The following is a 21,083-nucleotide window of genomic DNA, read 5'->3' on the forward strand; positions in this document are numbered from 1 at the left end:
TTTAGCCTTTATTTATCCAGGTTAGTCTCATTGAGCCACGAGAACTCATTTTCAAGAGAGACCTGTTTAGGGAGCACATGGTGGGGGTTAAGGGCCTTGCTCATGGGCCCAGAGTGGGGCGAATGAGGGTGGGGGCAAGTGTGGGTGTTTCACCCACCCCACCCACAATTTTGATGTTGTCGGGGCCGGGGCGTGAACCGGCGATCTTCGGATCACAGGCCCATATATATATAAAATTACTGGAAAACATTCAAAATCTGTTTAAGGAGCAAATTTATAAGTTATGGAGGAATCACAGTTTAAAATATGCAAATTCAGAACTACTAGAAAAAAAACTTTTGTGTATCAGAAAGTGGAGTCAAACTTTGGAATAAATTGAAAATTGAACTTAGACAATGTCCAAACAAAAAACTGTTCAAATTATCATATAAACCTATGATTATTGCTAGATATAATATATACTGGTAACATTATTTTTCAATTATTCTGGATGTTTTTGTTATTGATGCTAGTTTTGTCTTTTTGGTGAAGTTAAAGAAGTAATAATTGTTTATTTACTGTAGTTAACTTAAATAGATGGGTTAAATATGGGGTTTAGTTGTTATATGTATGGATTATACAGGTAATAAATGTAAGATTATGTAAGTGGTTAAAGAGTGGGAATTTTGACAAGTCTGTACTTCTACCCACTCCCTGGAATATGTAAAACAAAAAAAATTGACATTATGCTTCATGCTGTTTTTTCTTTTAGTTTTTTTACATATTCAAAAAATAATTAACTAAACTAAAGCAAAGTTTTAAAATGTTTAAAGTGTTTAAAACATCTGTTTGTCGTCTTCTCAGGACCTGAAAGGAAAGATGCAGGAGGCGATGACTCAGGAAGTGTCTGACATCTTCAGTGACACGACAACCCCCATCAAATTACTGGCAGTGGCTGCTACTGCCCCCCTGGATGCCCCCAACAGAGATGAGGTCAGTGGTACAGTCACGCTGCTCCTCACTGTGCTGTCACTGTATTATTTAGAGCTGTATTGTTTTCAACATTTCTTTTTTTAAATATTTATTTTAAACCTTGTGCAGCTTTTTGAAGACAGAGCTGCCAACTTTGAGAACCACGCCAACAGACTCGGTGCCACAGCAGAGAAGGCTGCTGCTGTCGGCACAGCCAACAAGAACACAGTGGAGGGAATCCAGGCCGCCGTCAAGTCAACAAGAGACTTAACACCACAAGTATGTCATGGGTGAATGCTTAAGCATTTCTGTTTTTGTCCTCCCTCCACCCTGAATCACGGGCCAGAGCGAACGTCTCACTGTCAGTGGATGTATAATTAATTGTTGGGATTATTTTTAGGTGGTTTCTGCTGCTCGTATTCTGCTGAGAAACCCCGGTAACCAAGCAGCCTATGAACATTTTGAGACAATGAAGAATCAGTGGATTGACAATGTGGAGAAAATGACGGGTGAGGTGCCACAAACATTCAAATCGCTGATGAAAACTGTTTGAGGTTTCCCATTTGAAGTCCTGATGGTTCCCTGTGGATGTTTAGGTTTGGTGGATGAAGCCATCGACACCAAATCTCTGCTGGACGCCTCCGAGGACGCCATAAAGAAGGACCTGGATAAATGTCGTATGGCCATGACCAATCACCAGCCTCAGATGCTGGTAGCTGGTGCCACCAGTATCGCCCGCAGAGCCAACCGTATCCTCTTGGTGGCAAAACGTGAGGTGGAAAATTCAGAAGATCCTAAATTCAGAGAGGTGGTGAAGGCGGCGTCAGATGAACTGAGCCAGACTATTTCTCCCATGGTCATGAACGCAAAGGCTGTGGCTGGAAATATACAGGATCCAAGTAAGTAAATGTTGATGATAGAATTAAATATTTGATTTAGTTAAACCACCTGATTGGCAGCAATGTATCTGTTTTTTTAATCACCAGGTCTTCAGAAAGGCTTTCTGGACTCGGGCTATAAGATTCTCAGTGCTGTATCAAAGGTCAGGGAAGCCTTCCAACCCCAGGAACCAGACTTCCCACCACCACCTCCTCCTGAACTGGACCAGCTGAGTGTAAGTTCTCACACAAGAACAACTTTGATGATGGTAATTGAAACAGCGCAGGCCTGATTCTTCAACTAACGAAACTACTTTGCCCTCGTAGCTGAACGACGAAGCAGCACCTCCTAAGCCTCCTCTTCCAGAAGGTGAAGTTCCTCCTCCCAGGCCTCCTCCTCCAGAAGAAAAAGATGAGGAATTCCCTGAACACAAGGCTGGCGACATAGTTAATGAGCCGATGATGGTGGCTGCCAGGCAGCTGCACGATGAAGCCGGCAAATGGTCCAGCAAAGTAAGTGACGCTAACATCCATCCTGATTTATCAGATCACAAGTTAACAGCACGGGAAGCTCTGAAACTAAACCACATCCAGAGGTCTGATCATCTGATCATGAGCTGCACACCGTACCAAAAATGGTTAAAAGGAGCTTTTTTCTTTGTAAAAATCGCTTGCTATTTTTAAAATCATTTAAGTGTCTTTTTATGTGTGGTGTTGTAAATCTATTACAAAACGAGGCTTGCTGGAAATATTTCTAAAAATACTCCAGTAAATGTGACTCAAGTAATCAGAAACAATATGACTGAAAGCATCATAGTATCTGCAGGAGAAGATTTTTAACCTGCATTTTACTTGTAAGGTCAGATTTTGAGGTCGGTTCCATAAATATACATAAAATGTACACACAGTCATACGAATCTGCCTCGAGCTGCGTTATCTGCTCGCTTTTATACTCTTCTCAGTACAACCGAGTTCACAGAGCACAGGAGGTGTCCTTGGAGTCTCTGCAGTCTTCTCACCCAGCGCTCTCCATTAACCCAAACATACAGTTCATGGGCAGAGATAAGATACGTGACTTGGGAGATGGTTTCAATTATGTCTTGGGCTTTTTGTTCTCAGTCATAGTAATAAAAACATCCATAACCTTTGACCTACAATTCTCTTGACAGTATCCATCAGATTGCTGACTAAAATTTAGTATATAATCTCCACAGCTTGAAGTATACCAAATATTTTTTACATGTACAGTGGAAAATGGGATCTGAGCATCACATGTATCAATTAGTGCAGATGTAAACAGCCTGAAAAAACATGGCCTCTTGTCCATAGATTCAAAACTCAAACAACAGGAAGCCCCACTGTGGAATTGAATGTAGGAGTTGTATCAGATTAGCCAAACTTGCCATCGAGTGTGTTCAGATTGGGGTGACTGCCTCTGAGGCTCAGTTTAGGCTGTTTTGTCCTTTTCTCCAACATGGACTTTGTTATCGTTTGCAGAAACGGTGTTAACTTTTCACGCTCTTCGTAAACACAGTAAACGACATTAAAAGCTTCTGATCGACCGCGTCTGTTGTAGGGAAACGACATCATTGGTGCTGCCAAACGAATGGCCCTGCTCATGGCGGAGATGTCACGTTTGGTGCGTGGTGGCAGTGGAAACAAGCGCGCCCTAATCCAGTGCGCCAAGGACATCGCAAAGTCTTCCGATGAGGTCACACGGCTGGCTAAGGAGGTGGCTAAGCAGTGTACTGACAAACGTATCCGGACCAACCTGCTCCAGGTCCGTCCACTTGGACGTCAATAGTTTGAGCGGTACTGGTATTAATTTGGCGCTTGTTTTTTTTTAGTTCACCTGTTTGTGTAATTTTGTTTCAGGTGTGTGAGCGCATTCCCACCATCAGCACTCAGCTAAAAATCCTGTCTACGGTGAAGGCCACCATGTTGGGTCGAACCAATATCAGCGAAGAAGAGTCGGAGCAGGTGAGTGCGTTGAACAGTAACGTTCTGCGTTTATCTTGAAACAACTCCTCACTCGGTGTCTTGATTCTTTGTGCGGCAGGCGACCGAGATGTTGGTCCACAATGCTCAGAACCTGATGCAGTCTGTGAAGGAGACCGTCAGAGAGGCCGAGGCAGCTTCTATCAAGATCCGAACAGACGCAGGTTTCACCCTCCACTGGATCAGAAAGACCCCCTGGTACCAGTAAGAGAACAACCACAGGTTCTCTGCTTGGTGCTGGTTCTGTCCAGCTGTCCACGAGGACGTTGAATGGACAGACATATTAAGCGCCCAACATGGGCAAAGTTTCTCTCACGTCCTGTCTGTAACAGTTGCTGTTCTGATATAATGTAAATGATGGGACTATTAGGGTAAGTTTTGGGTGAAATTCTTTCTGGTGTGTAAAAAAAATATATTATAAAGCTTATTTCGACAAATCCCAGGACTATATGGTTAGAGTTCATATAATATAAGGGTGACTGTTTCTGGTCTTTTCTAGACCCAGAAGGCATTAAGTTAAATTTAATTGACATTTTCGTGAGACATTTTTTTAAATCGTTGTTCCGATTACTTTACAATCATTATATTCAGTTTTTGCTAGAATAAGCACATGAACTTTAGGAGCTCTTACAAGGACAGCAGAGGCCTGTGCTCAGCGCAGACACTGTTACATCTGTTTACAAGCTTCTGTATTTTAAGAAGTGTAAAAAAAAAAAAAACTTTTTTTTTCATACTGTAATGAAGTTGTAGCAGCTTTTAATTTCTTTAAAATTCTACCAAAGATGCCATCATCTTTGAAAATCAACTTATGTTCTTCATTATGTATTGAGTTCGGGTGTAATGATCTTCTGCTTCGCTTTGAGGTCTGAAAGTCATTTTTTTTTTACTTTCTACCCCATTAGCAAGCAAACAGAACTTTAATATTGCGTGCTGTTATTTGTAAACGCCACACACTTTTTGTGCACATCTTCTTTGCAACGTATGATTTCCACACTTCTAGATAGTCAAGGGAAAAAGCAGAACTTAACCGTAAAGCACAGTCTGCAGCTGGAGAAACCTACCCTCTCAGAATCTTTATAACAAGACTTGATACACTAAACATGGCGACTGCTGAAGATACTTAAAAATATCTGGGCTGTTTGTGGAAGTGTCATTTTAAATATTTCATGCCAACTGATGTGCCTTGCTAGATAAAATTTATTTTTTGTATTATTTCTACAAGCCGCCTTAGTGCTAATCACTTCAAAACACTTACCGTCTAGGATTCTTCGTTAAAGGCCTGGTTTAGTCCTTTTACAAATCAAATATACTCTATGCAAACAGTTTTTTTCCCCCTGTAAAATGATGCAACTTGGTTGAGTTTTAATGGGTCTGAACACTCAGTTTTGTAATAAAAAGCATTTTGTAACGTGAAAATGTGCTTTTGTTTAATCGTTTATTTTATCAACTAACACCAGCAGTATAAAGTTTGTTGCTTAAATTGTGTAAGCTGAAAATTGTTCTTGTCCTGACGATATAAACTTTAGAACTACTCCGAAGTAAAGTTTGTGTGACTATTCTGCAAGGTTTAGAACTTTATGCAAGTTATATGGTATAAAAATATGTTTTTTTCTATGCATTTCTACCTCTTAGGCGTGAATTTGTATTTTTCACTGGACAACAGGACAGCCTGTTTATGAGCAATCAGAAGGTCGCCAGTTCAACTCCCTGGAATGACGTCCAAATGTGGATGGGAAAGTGTGAAATACGCACACCTGTCTCCACCCTCGTTTGCCCTTGAGCAAGGCTCTTAACCCCGTCATCTGCTCCCCGGGTGCCCCAGATGGCAGCTCTGCTCCACACAGAGGGCTGTGGTAGCTCAGTGGTTGTCAGGAAGGACATCTGGCGTAAAAACAATTGCCAAGTCTTCATGCGAGTTAATTTGCTGTGGCAACCCCTGAAGAAGGGAGCAGCCGAAAGAAAAACATTTTTTTTTTTTTAAATGGAAGTAAGAGCTCAGTTTTTATCAGTATTAAAAAAAACGATTCTCTTTCAGTCCTGCCAAGATATTTATTTCAAAGATGCAAAGTCATTAAAACTTTTACTTAAAAAGTTAAGTTTATTATAAGATTATTTAAGGCTTATAGCAGTCCCTCTGAAAGTGGTACACACTGGTTTTGAGCAATCCCAGTTTAAGGATTTATTAGGAACAACGCTTGTGTTGCATTGGCATGAAATTTACTGCAACTAAAATTATATGGCAATTTTACACAAGATGCATAAATATGAGCTGATGGTTTTGGTTTGTGATAATGATAGATATGTACTAAGCTAATGCATATCAGACTGTTCTGCAATTATGGGCCAAACAAAAAGACAAATAATGGCGACTAAATCCTGGACAACCTGTTAGTGAGTAACTAAGTAGTTTTATATTTACCATGTTTCAACATCTGGAATAGCTTCTGAACTGGTTCTTCAACCAGATGTAAAAAAGAAAAGAAATGGTACTTGCAAGGTCCATCTCCTCTTTGAGTAAGCCCTCAACCAGGCCAAAGCAACGAACTATATGGATCTAAGCCAAAACTAAATTTTCTTTTCAGAGTACATGCGGCTGACTAATTTGTTTACGTTTGAAGGGAAAGGAAGCGACGGCTTCTTGCTACTCTTCCCTGTTGTGGGGGGAAAAAGGACTTTAAAGCCTTAACAGCATTAACCGACCCATTGCAGACTTGGGGAAATATATCTAAAGAAGAAACGAACACGTCGTCGAGGAGAAAAATGGCGCTGAGGTAAAAACGGAGTGATTTTAAGCTAGCGGTAGCAGCGGGCGGCTAGCCGCTGTAGCTAGCTGCTAATGAAGCTAACCTGTGATGTGTTGACGGTCAGCTGGAGGTGCACGGCGATAAGACGCCCCGGGCATTTGAACGTTACATTATCTCAAACTGAGTTTACACATCCTGTCTGGTCACGACGATGCAAATCACAGCTGGCAGATTACGTTCATCTCATGACTCTAAAATGAGCATTATATAATCCCAGTACATGCATCCCACCTCTAATTGTCCTGCATTTTTTTTTTTTTTTACTACAGATGTTCCGAGTTTCCGAGCCGACAAATCATTTTAAAACATCAGCCTTACTGATAAACAGGCAGGTAATAAACTTCATAGATACAATTTTAAAACTGTAAATGAATTATTAATATGCTGGTCAACGGCTTGTTTAAAATAATAATAAAAAAGTTATAAAGTAAAAAATATGAAAAATCCAATAGTCAAATTTAAAGAAAATGTGGCGCAACCAGATTAAAGCTATACAATAATATGTTTGTTTATTTTTAATTAGCCCACACAGTGATGCATTTATTAATTTTTACAGCTTCAACGATTAATGTTTTGTTGACATTGAAAATCACAACAACGTGGGGCGTTCAAATAACCTAGGAAACTTAGTTTAGAGATTCATTTCAGAACGAGTTTTATAACATATGGATACGTACATGGAAAAAAAAACATAATTTTAAAGAGGATACTTTGTTACAAAGCGTTTTAAATCCATATACAAAAGCCCTGCAAGGTATGATTCGGTTATAAGTGAGCTAAACAAAGTTATTTTCTTGCATAATATAGAAACTATGCGTCAAACAAAAATAGCAGTGGTCACACTTATTTAATTTTTTTTCCTATTGAGCCCAAATGCAGCATAAAAAGCCTAACAGTAATTGGACCGTGTGTAGCCAATCAAAAGCCAAAATGACACAAAGACCCGCCCTCTTCCACCACCCTTGTGTCAGGGTTGGCTACAGAGCTACTACATTCAGTTCCTAGAGTCAAAAAGCACGTTTCTTTGAGGGAGGATTAGACTTGATCTTTTAATCATCTGGAGAATTTTCTGAAAACATGCCAACACCAAGGTGAGACCAAACCACACAGAGAGGAAATAAATCTATCATCTGTTTCGATTAAAACAAAAAAAAAAATCTGCTTACTTTTACTTTTATTAATAGTTTAATTAAAAACACATGTGTTAAGTCAAACTTTTGATTAAAATGAGTAAGTGTGTGTTTGTAGTCTGAACCGGATGCTCATATTATTGTTAATTTTGTTGCTTGTTATTAAGGCCCTATTAGAAGTTGACTTTGGCCATTATTAAAACCTAGATTTTTTTTAGAATAAAAAGATTATGAGTAAAATTATGTTTGTTTTTTTACTTAACATTTGATTAAACATGGAATAATTCTTCTGTTTCTAAGATACACAGAGTACACATCTTTCTATCAAAGCATCAACACATTTTTCTGAATATTTTAATTGTCAGTATGTATTTTTTGCTATTGCCTTTTTAAAATAACATTTACACATGCACATGCATCTATAATTTCTCACGCCTCATGTTGGCATTTTTACCAGAGGGAGGATCTTGGGGTAGCAGCGCCTCCATAGCAGAACAGATGTGCACCCCTGACTGAAACCTCAGTCATTTAAGTCAACAAATCCTGACCAGATGACTTCCTGTTTCACAACAAAATGCCTATTTCCTCTGTTCACGCAGAGCAGCATAGTGGGAATCCACATCACACAATATGTTTATGTCTTCTCACAGTGAAAACATGCTCTTTGGGATGGGAAACCCACTGCTTGACATCTCAGCTGTGGTGGACAAAGACTTCCTGGACAAGTAAGTCTTGCACACTTTCACTCGTTTATGTGTCTCAATGGGCACAACAAAATAATTTGCTGTTTTTTTTTTTTCTTCCTAAAAGGTTTGGACTGAAGCCAAACGACCAGATCCTTGCTGAAGACAAGCACAAAGCCCTGTGAGTCAAACGTGCACACCGCGGGGACACATTTCAGTTCGCACCGTGCTAAAATGACATCAAACCTAATTTATATACAACACTTCGTCACGTTTAGTTAGATTCAAAATAGCTGAGGCGTAAGTCCGTACTTGGTATCTGCAGATCTTGGCCCAGCCACATTTTTCTACGCCAAAATACAACTGTTTAATACAACTTTGAATTAAAGCTCTTCTATCTAATAATGCCAAATATAACTATTATTTATTTATTCAAGGAAAGGTTTTGCAGAATTCCATTTTCTGAACCACCTTCTTCACATTCCTGGCAGATTTTACAACAACTCGAAAGCCTTCTTAAAAAAAACCCCCTCACTTATGTGTGTTTCTAAACAGATTTTCACACCTTTAGAAAGGAGGGTAAATAACAACAAGTAAACAAAATCACTCGGCTTTAAATTTTTTTTTTTGGCTGATCTGTAAGCTCCCGTCCTCCTCTGTTTGATACGGGGCAGATGGTTTCTGTGCAGGGAGTTTGCCAGCTTTCGTTTTGAGCGCACCATCTGGGAGTGAGAAACGGTGAGAGAAAAGCATTTGAGTTGTTTTTTTTTTCAATTCTTTAATTGCAAGTTTGTGTTGGTTAGTAAAAAATGTCTTGTATCACGTTTTGAGTAAAGATCCAAGTTATAAATTAAAGTTAAATTCTTAGCAAATTATGAAATCAAAACCCTGAATTACCGTAATTTCCAGACTATTGAGCACACCTGAATATAAGCCACGCCCACTAAATAAAATTTTTTTTTTTTGTACGTATATAGACTGCACTTATCTGCAAGCCACGGGTGTCTACATTGTAGCATGAGATATACACAAATATGCACAGTAAATGTTTTCATGGCTGGTTAAAAAAATACAGTAGCCTACCAGGAAGTCATTGATCGCCATCTTCATCTTCCTCCTACGCACTGTGCCCTTGAGCTTGTGCTGTCCTCTTCATCACGCAGCAGCCTTTCAAAACCCGTTGGCGACAGAAGATTTTTTTTACACTGCTCTGCTGTCAGGAATCAAGATCCACTGGCAGACTTGAGCAAAAGTTGCTCTTCGCATGGGGCCAGTTTTGGTGAACGATTTCTCAACGCTAGTCATCCAAACCTCCCACCGAGCTCGAAGTGCCACAATAATATGCACGAGTCACACTTATTTTGAGTGGCTGCAAATACTTTGTTGTGCCTCCATTTAGTTATATCTAAGTTAGTTAAGTCTAAGTTAGTTATATCTAAGTTAGTTATATTTAAGTTAGTTATAGCGAAGTTCCCCACCAGGGAGAGTGGAAATGAAGTTACCCACCTCCCCAGTGCACCAATGAAACCAGGTTTCATTGGTTAAAAAAAAAATATATATTTTTTATACCTTTATTTATACAGGTACTCATTGAGTCACGAGGACCCACCCCCCAAGAGAGATGTGTTGGACAGCTATGTGAGTGCCAAGGTGTGACGAGGCTAAATGTTTTGGCAGCATGAAGCTCGTTAGCCCGTCCCCAAAAAATCCATAAATTAGCCACAGCATTGTATAAACCGCAGTGTTCAAAGGGTTCGAAAAAGGTAACTTGTATGTTACGAAAAATTATGTCATGAAAATGTTATGAAAAATGTAGCTTGTAGACCGGAAATTATGGTACATCAAATGGTGCAGTTTTTACGTTCCCAGTAGTTTTCCATTTATATTGATATTCAGTTCTGAAATGCGGGTCCACATTTGATGTAAACAAAGCATTCAGCTGAATTTGACTTGTTTTCTTTTTTCCTTTTTCTTTGGCTGTTACAAAAAGTTAACTAACACACATAGGAATTAGCATCTGGTCATAAATTTTACTTACAACCTTTTAATTTAAGGGCACATTAATAATTTATAAAAGAAGAATATTGCACTAATATTCCAATTTTATGTTTTAAAAAAAATCAGATTAGCATGACATTTCAAGGATTAGGATTAACTGATCTTTATTTGACATAGAGGGAGTAGAGAGATTGTTATTGTGTGAATGTTTTTTTTTTTTTTGCAATCATTTAAACTTTCTTCAGCCTAATTCAGCATAAATGTGCTCTCTCTACTTGCTTCAGGTAATTTAAGCTTCTTTCTGCTAATTTTAGCTACTATGCAGCAGTTTTTTGGCAAATTTCTGCTTTTTTCAGGTAATTTCCACATTTTTGTCCTAATTTTTTCCTCTTTAATCCTAACTGGGCACAAATGTGCTCTCTCCATATCCTTCAGGTACTTTAAGCCTTCTTCTACAAATTAAAAAAAATCAGCTACTTTCAACTAATTACTGCTTTTTTCCAGCTGTTTTGTGCCCCTTTCAGCTTTATTCTGCTAACTACACGATTGATGTGCATTTACTAATTTATTTCTGCTAATTTCAGTTTATTTGCACGTTTCAGCTATTTCAGCTACTGTTTAGCTGTTTTTATGCTAATTTCAGCTTTTTCAGCTAATTCCACATATTTTGCAATCATTTAAACTTTCTTCAGCCTAATTCAGCACAAATGTGCTCTCTCTACTTGCATCAGGTAATTTAAGCTTCTTTCTGCTAGTTTTAGCTACTATTCAGCTGTTTGTTTGGCAAATTTCTGCTTTTTTTCAGGTAATTTCCACAATTTTATGCAAATTTTTTCTTTTTTAATCCTAACTGGGCACAAATGTGCTCTCTCCACATCCTTCTGGTACTTTAAGCCTTCTTCTACAAATAATAATATTAATAATAATAATAAAAAACCCCAGCTACTTTCAACTAGCTGTCTTTTTCAACTGTTTTGTGCTCCTTTCAGCTTTATTCTGCTGACTACACTATTGCTGTGCTTTTTCAAAATTATTTCTGCTAATTTCAGCTAGTTTTGCGCCTTTCAGTTTATTTGCACGTTTCGGCTATTTCTGCTATTTCAGCTACTATTTAGCTATTTTTATGCTAATTCCAGCTTTTTCAGCTAATGCCACATTTTTTTGCAATCATTAAATTTTTCTGCCTAATTCAGCAAAAATGTTCTGTCTCTACTTGCTTCAGGTAATTTAAGCTTCTTTCTGCTCGTTTTAGCTACTGCTTTTTTTTGGTAAATTTAAACTTTTTTCAGATAATTTCCACTTTTTTGTGCTCATTTCTGCTTCTTTCAACCTAATTGAGCAAACGTGTGCTCTTTCTGCTTCCTTCTGCTAATTTAAGCTTTTTTCTGCCTTTTTAGCTACTATTCAGCCGTTTTCTGCAATTTCTCTAGTTTCTTTTACTTTATTTAATAATTTGACACGTGTTTCATAAAAATAAAAAATAAAAAATCCTGAATTTTTTTTTTTTTTCAAAACTCCACCAATGACCCGTCTGACTGCAAGATGGATCACAAACAGGACCAACAATGACAACCTCCTCTGTGACTCAGCCGAACGTTCAAAACTGTTGATTAGAAGTAATCACAGAAAGGGAGGCTGTGGTCTTGTAATCTTGAGGTTGTGGGTTCGAGCTCAGGTTGCGTCAGGAAGCGCATCCAGCGTAAACCAATTGCCAAATCTTGCGTGCGAGTTCACTCTCTGTGGTGACCCCTGAAGAAGGGAGCAGCCGAAAGAAACTTACTGATGCAATCACTGAAAGGTGTTTGTTCTGTAGCGACTTTACAAATTTATTACATTTTTAATGTTTTGACACAACCTATAGCCCAAGTACACGCTTCAGCTTGTTCAACACTTACTAGAGAGCAACGGATGAGTTTTTATTTTGGCCGCCGCAGAACGAGTGTCGAGTGTCACACAGCTGCTCAGTTGAAAACTTTGATAACCACAACCTAATCTGGCTGCCCCAGTTGCTGCTAGTACTCTTCCTGTCTTCTCTTGTTTGCATTTAGTAACAAATCTAATTTTTTTGTGTGTTATAATGTTGCTTAAATAAATTTAAAGGAATAATTAATATATTTTCAAGTGGCGTTCCATGGGGTCAGAACAATTAATATCTTACCTGCTGCAGATAGCTCTGTGAACATTAGTGCCCCAACTAGCTGCCGCTCCTTTATGCATTGGAAATTACCACAGAACTTTCTGTAAATAACTCCATAATGCAAAATTTATGAAAATGTAAAGACAAAGAAAAGAGTTCCTGTAAGCTATGATTTTTATTAAAGTAAAGTTGTTTTAAAACAGTGGACTCTTGGACTAGCTCATCAGTCTTGTCAGAAAATACTCCCTTTCCTCAAATTGGCGTCATTCAAGGAGCTACTTACAACAGGTAAGATATTAACTGCTCATAACCTTTCCATAGAACCCCACTACAAAAGATCTAAACTATGACGTTAAAGCTGCGATCTAAAAGAAAAGTGTTGCTTGTTTTTGCCTGGACGTTTAGCAGAATATATAGTAAATTAAATCAACGCGCCAGAAGTGGGGAACGGTGCACCAGACATAAAGAGCACAGACTAATCGGTAGATCAGAGCTTACATTAGGCTACCTTGTCAGGTTTGTTACTGTACAAAAGGCCACACGTGACGGTGGGCGGCGGCGGCACAAAGCTGCATCATCAGCAGTGTTGCTCTCCTTCATCACAAAGGCTTCCATGTTATCTTTAGCCCCACAGACACGGTCCTCTCTCCATTCTGCACAAGGTCAGGGCAGGATTAACATGTAGCTTTGGTGCCCAATTCCAGACACAATGCATTTCATTTCCTATACATGCAGGCATGCGTCGTTTTATTTATTCATTTTTTTTATGTTAGACGCTGTTATTTGAGCCATTGCACTTCTTGTATTGTTTGAATAAAACAGTTTAATTTGTAAAAAGTTCAGCCACAAGCCGGAAGTGGAAGAAGAACTATGTTCCAGTGACAGACAGAAAAATAAGCTCTCAGTAGGCCAACAACTCCTGTCAACTAGCGCCATTGTTGTTACTTAATCTAGTGTAACACGATTCACTTTTTTTGTTCATCCCATCACCCTGCTGGGAGAGAGATCACTGGATGCAGCGCTCTGTGGCTTTTCCTCAATTCAATTACGTAGGCACAGCAGAGCCCATATAATCCTGTTGATGCTGAGAAATCGCCTGCTGTACAGTAGAACCCGTCCATGTCCCTGTTAGTGCTGGCTGGGGAGCCGCTGCGTTGTTTACCCGTCGTGTTCAGAGGAGGACTCCACAGCCGTGTAGTCGCTTTAATAACTGATCGATCATTGGCAGAAAGTGCTGGTTTGCTAGTTTTCTTTGTCCTCAGCTGTAGTGAACAGAACCTTTAGGTTCTTATACTTATAATAGGACACAAACATAAACTAGACAAATTACATTTCCTGAGAAAATGCAGTGTGAAGGCTTATTGCTGAAGAACTTGCTGAAAAAACAGCTGAAATTAGCTAAAAACATGCTGAAATGTAGCTGAAATGGAAGAACAAGCCTAAGTTAGCAGAATAAAGCAGAAAGAACAAATATTTGTTGATTTATGTTCTTATTATTTCTGCTTATTTAAATATTTAAATAAGCAGAAATTAGCAAAAAAGTTGGGAAATTAGCTAAAAATGTTGAAATTAGCAGAAAAAAAATAACTGAATAGTAAGCTGAAAAGGCAGAAAAAAACTTAAGCTACCAGAAGGAATTGGAAGGAGCTGAAATGAGCAAAAATGTGGAATTAGCTGAAAAAGCTAAACTTAGCACAAAACAGCTAAATATTAGAGAAAATAGCAGAAAAAGCTGAAACTAGCAGAAATAAGTTGAAAGGAGCATAAGATGACATTAACAGGAAGTTGATTAGGCTGAAAGTAGAAGAAATTACCATGGAACACTTGAATTTATCTAAAAACGGCTGAAATTAGCTTAAAAATGCTAAACATTTAGCTGAAAATGTAGAACAAGCTTAAATTGACAAAAGTAAGTAGAGAGCACATTTTTTCCCAATTAGGCTGAAAGAAGCAGAAATTAGCATAAAAAGTGAAAATTATCTGAAAAAAGCTGAAATTAGCAACAAAAAAAAAAAAACCCAGCTGAAAAGTAGCTAAAAAGGCAGAATTAAGCTTAAATTATCAGAAAGAAGTGGCGAAAGAGCACATTTTTACTGAATTGTGCTGAAAAAAGTTGAAACGCGTGCAATAAATGTAGAATAAGCTGAAAAAGCTAAAATTAACGTAGAAATAGCTTGAAAATAGCAAGATGTGAATTGCCCCCCAAAAAATGGACAGAAGAAAAATGGATCACAATATTCTGAATGGTCATAAACATTCACACTATTACCTAAAGGTAAAGTTTTGAAAACTACAAATTTTCAGGTAAAGCTAATAAATTATGTGCAGTAATCTGCGCCTCTTTTATATTACTACACTAATAATCATATTGTCTTATATTAACTGTACATAACCATTCCTCAAAATCCCGCTTTAAAAAAGCTGAACTTTCACTGTAATGCCTGTGCTCTGTCCATGATTTACAGTTTGGTGGTTAGCGAGTAATGTGGCAGTAACTGCATGGCTCAGACGCTGTCGCAGCTGATATTTCCAATGCGGTTGGAGTTCTGCAGCCGAAAGTTTTGTTTGCAGCAGATGCTTGGTTTTCAGAAAGCGCCTCGTGTGTTTTGAACTTCTGGGTTGAGCGGAAACCAGCTAACCAAAACCGAGACTTCAGCTTCCTCTCCCTGCTCATATTCTGTAACAAAGAAGATATTGTAAGATATGATGCTGTGTTTCATGATCACGGCTGCCATCAAATAGCTGGAAGTTTCTATATAGTTTTCTAATAAATGTTAAATGTTTTGCAGATAAGGTGCAAAGAGCTTTTGCTTCCAGTTTTGATTAAAAAATAAATAAATAAATTCTGATTAAAAGCTTCTTTTTTTTGTATAGTTGTTCCACATTTGTGTTTTAAATTTAAATAGAGAAATTGCATTTCCTGTGAAAATGAAGTGTGAATGCATATTGCAGAAGAATTTGCTGAAAAACAGCTGAAATTAGCTAAAAAAAAAAAACATGCTAAAATGTAGCTAAAATAGAAGAACAAGTATAAATTAGCAGAAGAAAGCAGAAAGAACACATATTTTATTAAATAGGTTTAAATAAGCAGAAATTAGCAGGAAAAAATGGAAAGTAGCTAAAAAAATAAGTCTGAAATTTGCAACAAAAATAATGGCTGAAGGTAGCTGAAAGGCAGAAAGAATCTTAAACTACCAGAAGGAAGTAGAAAGAGCTGAAATGAGCTAAAAAATGTGGAATTGGTTGAAAGCCTCAAATTAGCATAAAAACAGCTAAATAGTATATGAAACGTGCTGAAAGGAGTATAAAAAGCTAAAATCAGCAGAGAAAAATTACTAAGGCTGAAAGTAGCAGAAATTACCAGGAAAAATGTGTTTATCTGAAAACGGACGAAAATAGCTAAAAAAAAAAAAAAGGCTAAAAAGGCAGCACAAGATTAAATTAGAAGAAGAAAATAGAAAGAACATTTGCCAAATTAGTCTGAAAGAAGCAGAAATGAGCAGAAAACGGTGGCAAACATCTGAAAAAGACTGAAATAAGCAACAACAACAAAACAGCTGGAAAGTAGCTTAAAAAGCAGAAAAAGGCTTTAATTACCAAAATTAATTGAAGAGAGCACATTTTTGCTGAATTCGGCTGAAAATAGTTAAAATGAGTGCAAAAAATGTGGAATTAGCTTAAAAGGCTAAAATTAGCATAAAACAGGTAAATGGTAAATGAAATAGTAGAAACAGCTGAAAATGGCAGAAATAAGCTGAAAGGAGCACAACAAGCTGAAAATAGCAGAAAGAAGTTAGAAGGAGCACAAAAATGTTATAGTTAGCAGAAAGAACCTGAAAGGAGCACAAAAAAAGCTGATAAAACAGCCAAAGTTAGCTGAAAGTAGCTGAAAAAAGGTTCAAATTTGCACAAGGGTGCTGAAAGAAGCTGAACCAGAACAAAATGTGAAAGGAGCAGTAAAAGGTTGTAAACAGATCTAAAGATTTGAAGGATGTAAAATGAGATCGGTTAATTTTCCATGATGAAGAAAGTGGCAGAAAAGGCTAAATATTTCAAAAAGCTAAACTTGTACCAATATCGAAAGTCCTAGCACCCTTCTCCTGAACGAGATGAACATTTTGTATATTTATTGAAATAGCACAAAAATTGTGGAACAAGAAAAATGCTGAAAAACCTATGGAAGAAAAATGGATCACAATAGTGTGAATGCTTCATAAACATTCACACTATTATGTGCCGCCATTGGAACATGATGCTTTTAACCTTCTGCAACTAAAATATCTCATGCAGCACTGAACAAATGTTAATGAAACTAATATAATAATGATAATGATGATCACTGTGGAAAAAAAAAAAAAAAATCACCGTAATGCCACTTTGATTGTTGATATGTGCTGCTGACTATCCATGCTGCTGATCTCACGCTGCTGATTTATTTCATGCTGCTGTGTTCGTTCGTGTTGTTCAGCGTATTGTTTTTGCAATATTAGTGTTTAGCGTATTCTTAATTTATTGTATTTCTTAGTTCATATCTTACATCTTTATTACTGTTTTCTTTTACAATTTATACTTTTGCTATTGCTGGATGTAACTGGGATCCTGTGTACACAATTTTGTTCCATCACATGTACCACATGTGATGTGAATGACGGTAAAGAACCTTGACCTTGATTGGACATACATCTAGAAAAGTTTAACTTTTCGAGTCAGCTCAGTTCAAGAATGCTGAACCTGCTGAACTTAAAAAAAAAAACAAGAGTTTTAAAGCTATCGAGCCAAAGTTTGATGTGATAGTAGCTGAGAGTCCTTCTGGCATGAAATACATGGGTGATATATATTCCTTCAAGGCAGGCTAACCCTTTAATTTGAATATTTGTTTTTAATAGTTAATAATAAAGGGACATTAATAAACAGGAATGAATATTTAGCGCGTATGTCCAGCAGATGGCATCCAAAGCTTGCTGTTTCTACCCCAAGGAGCCTCTTTAGGAAACATGTTTGCATAATGAGAACACGCCTCTTTTGGCTGCAGATTATAATGTGTGTAAATAAACTTCTCATGTTGCTCTAACAAGGCGTTACACGTTGTTTCAGACGAGCAGAACGTTATAATCCAGCGTGCACCCAAACCCTCCTGGGATTGCTAACCATGTCATATTAGAGCTAATAATTATTAGTGTGTCAAATCAGTGAGTCGTTGTTGCTGTGATTGTATTTTCACCTCATTGTGTGTGTGTGTGTGTGTGGGGGGGGGGGGGTGTCATCTGACGCCTGGATATTAGCGCTGTTCAAACATTTGCGTTATGTCTCCCTCTGTCCAATGATAATTAATTGTTTACTTTCTCATCGCCGGATGATGCCGTGACTCTTTTCAGAGGTTGTTTGTTCACAGCAATTAAGTTCATCAGGGCTCATCTTCTCCTCCCTCTCCATACCCCCCCCCCCCTTCTCTGTTTCTCCGTGCTAAATGTAGATTAGCAGCGTCACAATCACATCCAGAATGAGAGTAAACTCCTCATTATGCCGTGTGACCCTCTGCTGCATGAATAATTCAGCGCTGCAGCGTTCGTGGCTGCCTGTTATTAGCATTCCGCGTGGCGAAGCAAAAGAGAGGAAATAGGAGGTGGTGTTGGGTGTGTGTGTGTGTGTGCAATGGGGTGGGGGGGGGGTCTCATATCACTGACAAGGCTGACTCAGGGGGATCAGCGCTGGATTGAGACACACATCACACACACATCATCACACGACACAGGAGATCAGTGGAGGTGCCTCTCCAGCTCACACACCCTGCTGTCTGTGTACATCTTGCACCCCCCCCTGCTGCTGCTGTGCAGCTCAATCTGCTTACCGGGAAGGAGACAACAAAGGCCTCTCTCACTGAGTACATGCTAAACACTCAGGCTCCTGGGTGTGTGTGTGTGTGTGTGTGAGACAGACTCTGCTCTGTAAACACACTTGACTCTACACCTTCTTTCTTTATTTTTATGTTTTTAATAAATAACGAGGCGAATTGAGGGAGCTGGAAGCCCCCCCAGTGGAGCCATCCTGGCATGTCGTGAGGAGAAACACTCCACCTTTGTGCGTGTGTGCGTGCTTGCTGTGGTGCCACTTCACTGGATGCACTCATGCTTGACTGAGTGTGTTGACACGTTACAGTGGCCCCCACCAGCACCACCTTTTTATTTCCCACATCCCTTGTCTGTTGCTAAGGCTGAGTGGTGCACAGTACTTAAACTAACCTCCACTGTACGCTTGGGTTTGAAGAGGAGGTGTTACGATTGTCCACCCCGCTGCTCAACACAAAGGTCACGAGCCTCTATCCATCGGTTGACCTCCGAGCCCAGAAGAAAGCGGAGATTATTGGCACTCGGCTGGTAATTGAGACATCAGAAACGCGTTCGGCTGCCAGCTGCTCTTAATATTTTATTGATGGGCGCAAATCTGACAATTTGGGGCGCTCGCATAAATCTGACATGCTCACAGAGCTGTACTCAGCTGTGAGAGTTGTGCATCTCGACCTTGTGAATTGTAAAAACAAGAGACTTTCGCAACTAAAACGCCCAAGAAATCGTGAAATCTTTTACGCCGATTCAAACATGTCGCAGCGCTACGTTGTTTTTATCCTTCCTGTTTGTTTATCTGCGTGATGCGTTAGAGACGGTTGATGCAATCACAATTAAAGGCTGCAGACGCCTGGTTTGAGCAGCAGCTGCCAGCAGGTGGCGCCAGAGGGAAGCCACAGAGGATGTATTCAAGCATCTACATCTCTGTGCAAGTGGGCGCTGCCCCCTCCTCCTGCACTCCCAACTCCCCCATTATAAAAGAGTGTTTTATAATTAAAATGGGGGGGCGCGTCTCAGCCAGTACATACAGCATGTTCAGTTCAGAGAAGCATGCTCCGGGCTATTTTTAGTCGTCTTTGATCCCCCAGCAGCCACACAGGAAAGCCACTGATGGCTGCAGCTCTTATACATGTGAGGGAGCTGATATATCATCTGCGCTGATCATTTCTTTACACCTTGCCTGTGCGGGTGTAGAGATGGGAGGCTTGACTGGCGAGCTGCAACACTCCCCATGTGTTTAAAGTTCACACTGGGCCATATGGTCCCCACAGTAGGGGGTGTTGGTGGAATTATTCACACGGAGAGCGCTCTGAATCACCAAGATCCCGGTATCAACCTCTGAGATAAGGAGAATGTCTCAAAGGCTTTGTGCTTCGGCTTCGAATCTCAATCCTCAAGAGAACACCAGCAGCCCCTCATCCTTCCCTTACACCTCCTTCCCACTCCTCTCTCCCTCTACGTGTCACTCTTTCCCCTCTTTCATATCCCCAAACACACACACTCCCTCATCCACAGAGTACAGCGTGACAAACAACGCCACCCTCTGCTGGGCGAAGCCAAAAACCTGTGACATTTTAGAGGAAATGATATGAACTCATCCTCCATGACCAGATTTCAACCCCCACCGTCTAATCCACGAGTGCAGCCTAATTAAGTACAAACAGCAGTTCTCAGCTAATGCCAACAAATGGGCTGTTACTGCTGCTGGATTGGCCGATTATTAAAGGGATGCACATTTGTTGTTTCTGCATTCTAATGCAATTACTCACCCATTATGACCATGTAATTGTGCAATCATTAATTGTGCATTCAGTCTGTATTGCAGCTAACTTGTGGCTTGTTTTGTAGTACTCACATCATTTGAGTTCAGTTGAGTATAGAGCCAATTCACAAAAAAAAAAAATCTATGCACTATACAAAAGAAATAAAAACAAGTTCAAACCATAAATCTAATTATTGTCAATATAATACTTATTACATTATAATGCATCCACATTCAGTACTTTGTGAAATGCCTTATGGTAAAAGTTAATTATGTAAGGAAGCCAGCAGAGGGGTCCGAGATGGGGTAGGGGCAGGGAAGTCGACTCGGGACCCTAAAGTCCCAGGTTCGATCCCCAGTCGTTGCACATCTCGCGGTGTCTCTGAGTAGGACACCCCATCCCCAATTGCTCCCAGGGCACCTTCAATAGCTGCCCACTGCTCCACCTGGTGGTGGATGGGTTAAATGCAGAGAGCCATTTTCACCATTGTATGGGAACATACAATGATGACAACACGTAGACATTTATTTGATTTAGATTGTGTTGAATCTTTACTTTGTCATAAAATCCCAACATGAGCCACATGTTGGCAACAGTGGAAAAGAACCACTCTCTTTGAACATCAAGAAACCTCCGGAAAAATTAGGCTCAGGATGAGCGACTATCTGCCTGGACCAGTTGAGGTTTGAGACAACAGGAAACAGATAAGGACGACACATAAGAAACAGTCCAGGTGTAGTTTCTATGGGATAAAAAATAAAAAATAAAAAAACAGAATAATGGTAGCAATAACAGCAAATACAAACTTGTAAAGTAGCAAGAGTAAATAAATGTAGACAGGATGTCCTCCAGCAGTCTAAGCCTATAGCAGCATAACCCAGGAAACCAAAATCAACCC

The 21,083-nt window shown here is 39.2% G+C and overlaps 2 protein-coding genes across 4 annotated transcripts in view; both read left to right on the forward strand.

The window, feature by feature from the left end:
* Positions 1-5,243, forward strand: part of LOC119423508 (vinculin) — a 29,461-nt gene extending 24,218 nt beyond the window's left edge. The window contains exons 12-20 of the mRNA XM_037690905.1: positions 844-972; positions 1,081-1,230; positions 1,352-1,460; positions 1,548-1,850; positions 1,938-2,065; positions 2,157-2,342; positions 3,406-3,609; positions 3,705-3,809; positions 3,889-5,243. Coding sequence (XP_037546833.1) covers positions 844-972; positions 1,081-1,230; positions 1,352-1,460; positions 1,548-1,850; positions 1,938-2,065; positions 2,157-2,342; positions 3,406-3,609; positions 3,705-3,809; positions 3,889-4,035 — 1,461 coding nt within the window. The 3' untranslated portion in view covers positions 4,036-5,243. The remainder of the gene's footprint in view (positions 1-843; positions 973-1,080; positions 1,231-1,351; positions 1,461-1,547; positions 1,851-1,937; positions 2,066-2,156; positions 2,343-3,405; positions 3,610-3,704; positions 3,810-3,888) is intronic.
* Positions 5,244-6,459: 1,216 nt separating this feature from the next.
* Positions 6,460-21,083, forward strand: part of adkb (adenosine kinase b) — a 199,663-nt gene continuing 185,039 nt past the window's right edge. Inside the window, exons 1-3 of one of the 3 annotated variants that reach the window (XM_037691472.1) lie at positions 6,460-6,598; positions 8,412-8,486; positions 8,572-8,625. In XM_037691472.1, the coding sequence (XP_037547400.1) occupies positions 6,588-6,598; positions 8,412-8,486; positions 8,572-8,625 (140 nt within the window). In that variant the 5' untranslated portion in view covers positions 6,460-6,587. Of the gene's footprint in view, positions 6,599-8,391; positions 8,487-8,571; positions 8,626-21,083 lie in introns of those variants that run through there. The other 2 variants (XM_037691470.1, XM_037691471.1) reach the window with 2 other exon arrangements.

The sequence above is a fragment of the Nematolebias whitei genome, chromosome 17 (genome assembly GCF_014905685.2).
Source record: "Nematolebias whitei isolate Nwh7 chromosome 17, NemWhi1, whole genome shotgun sequence".
Lineage (NCBI taxonomy): Eukaryota > Metazoa > Chordata > Actinopteri > Cyprinodontiformes > Rivulidae > Nematolebias > Nematolebias whitei.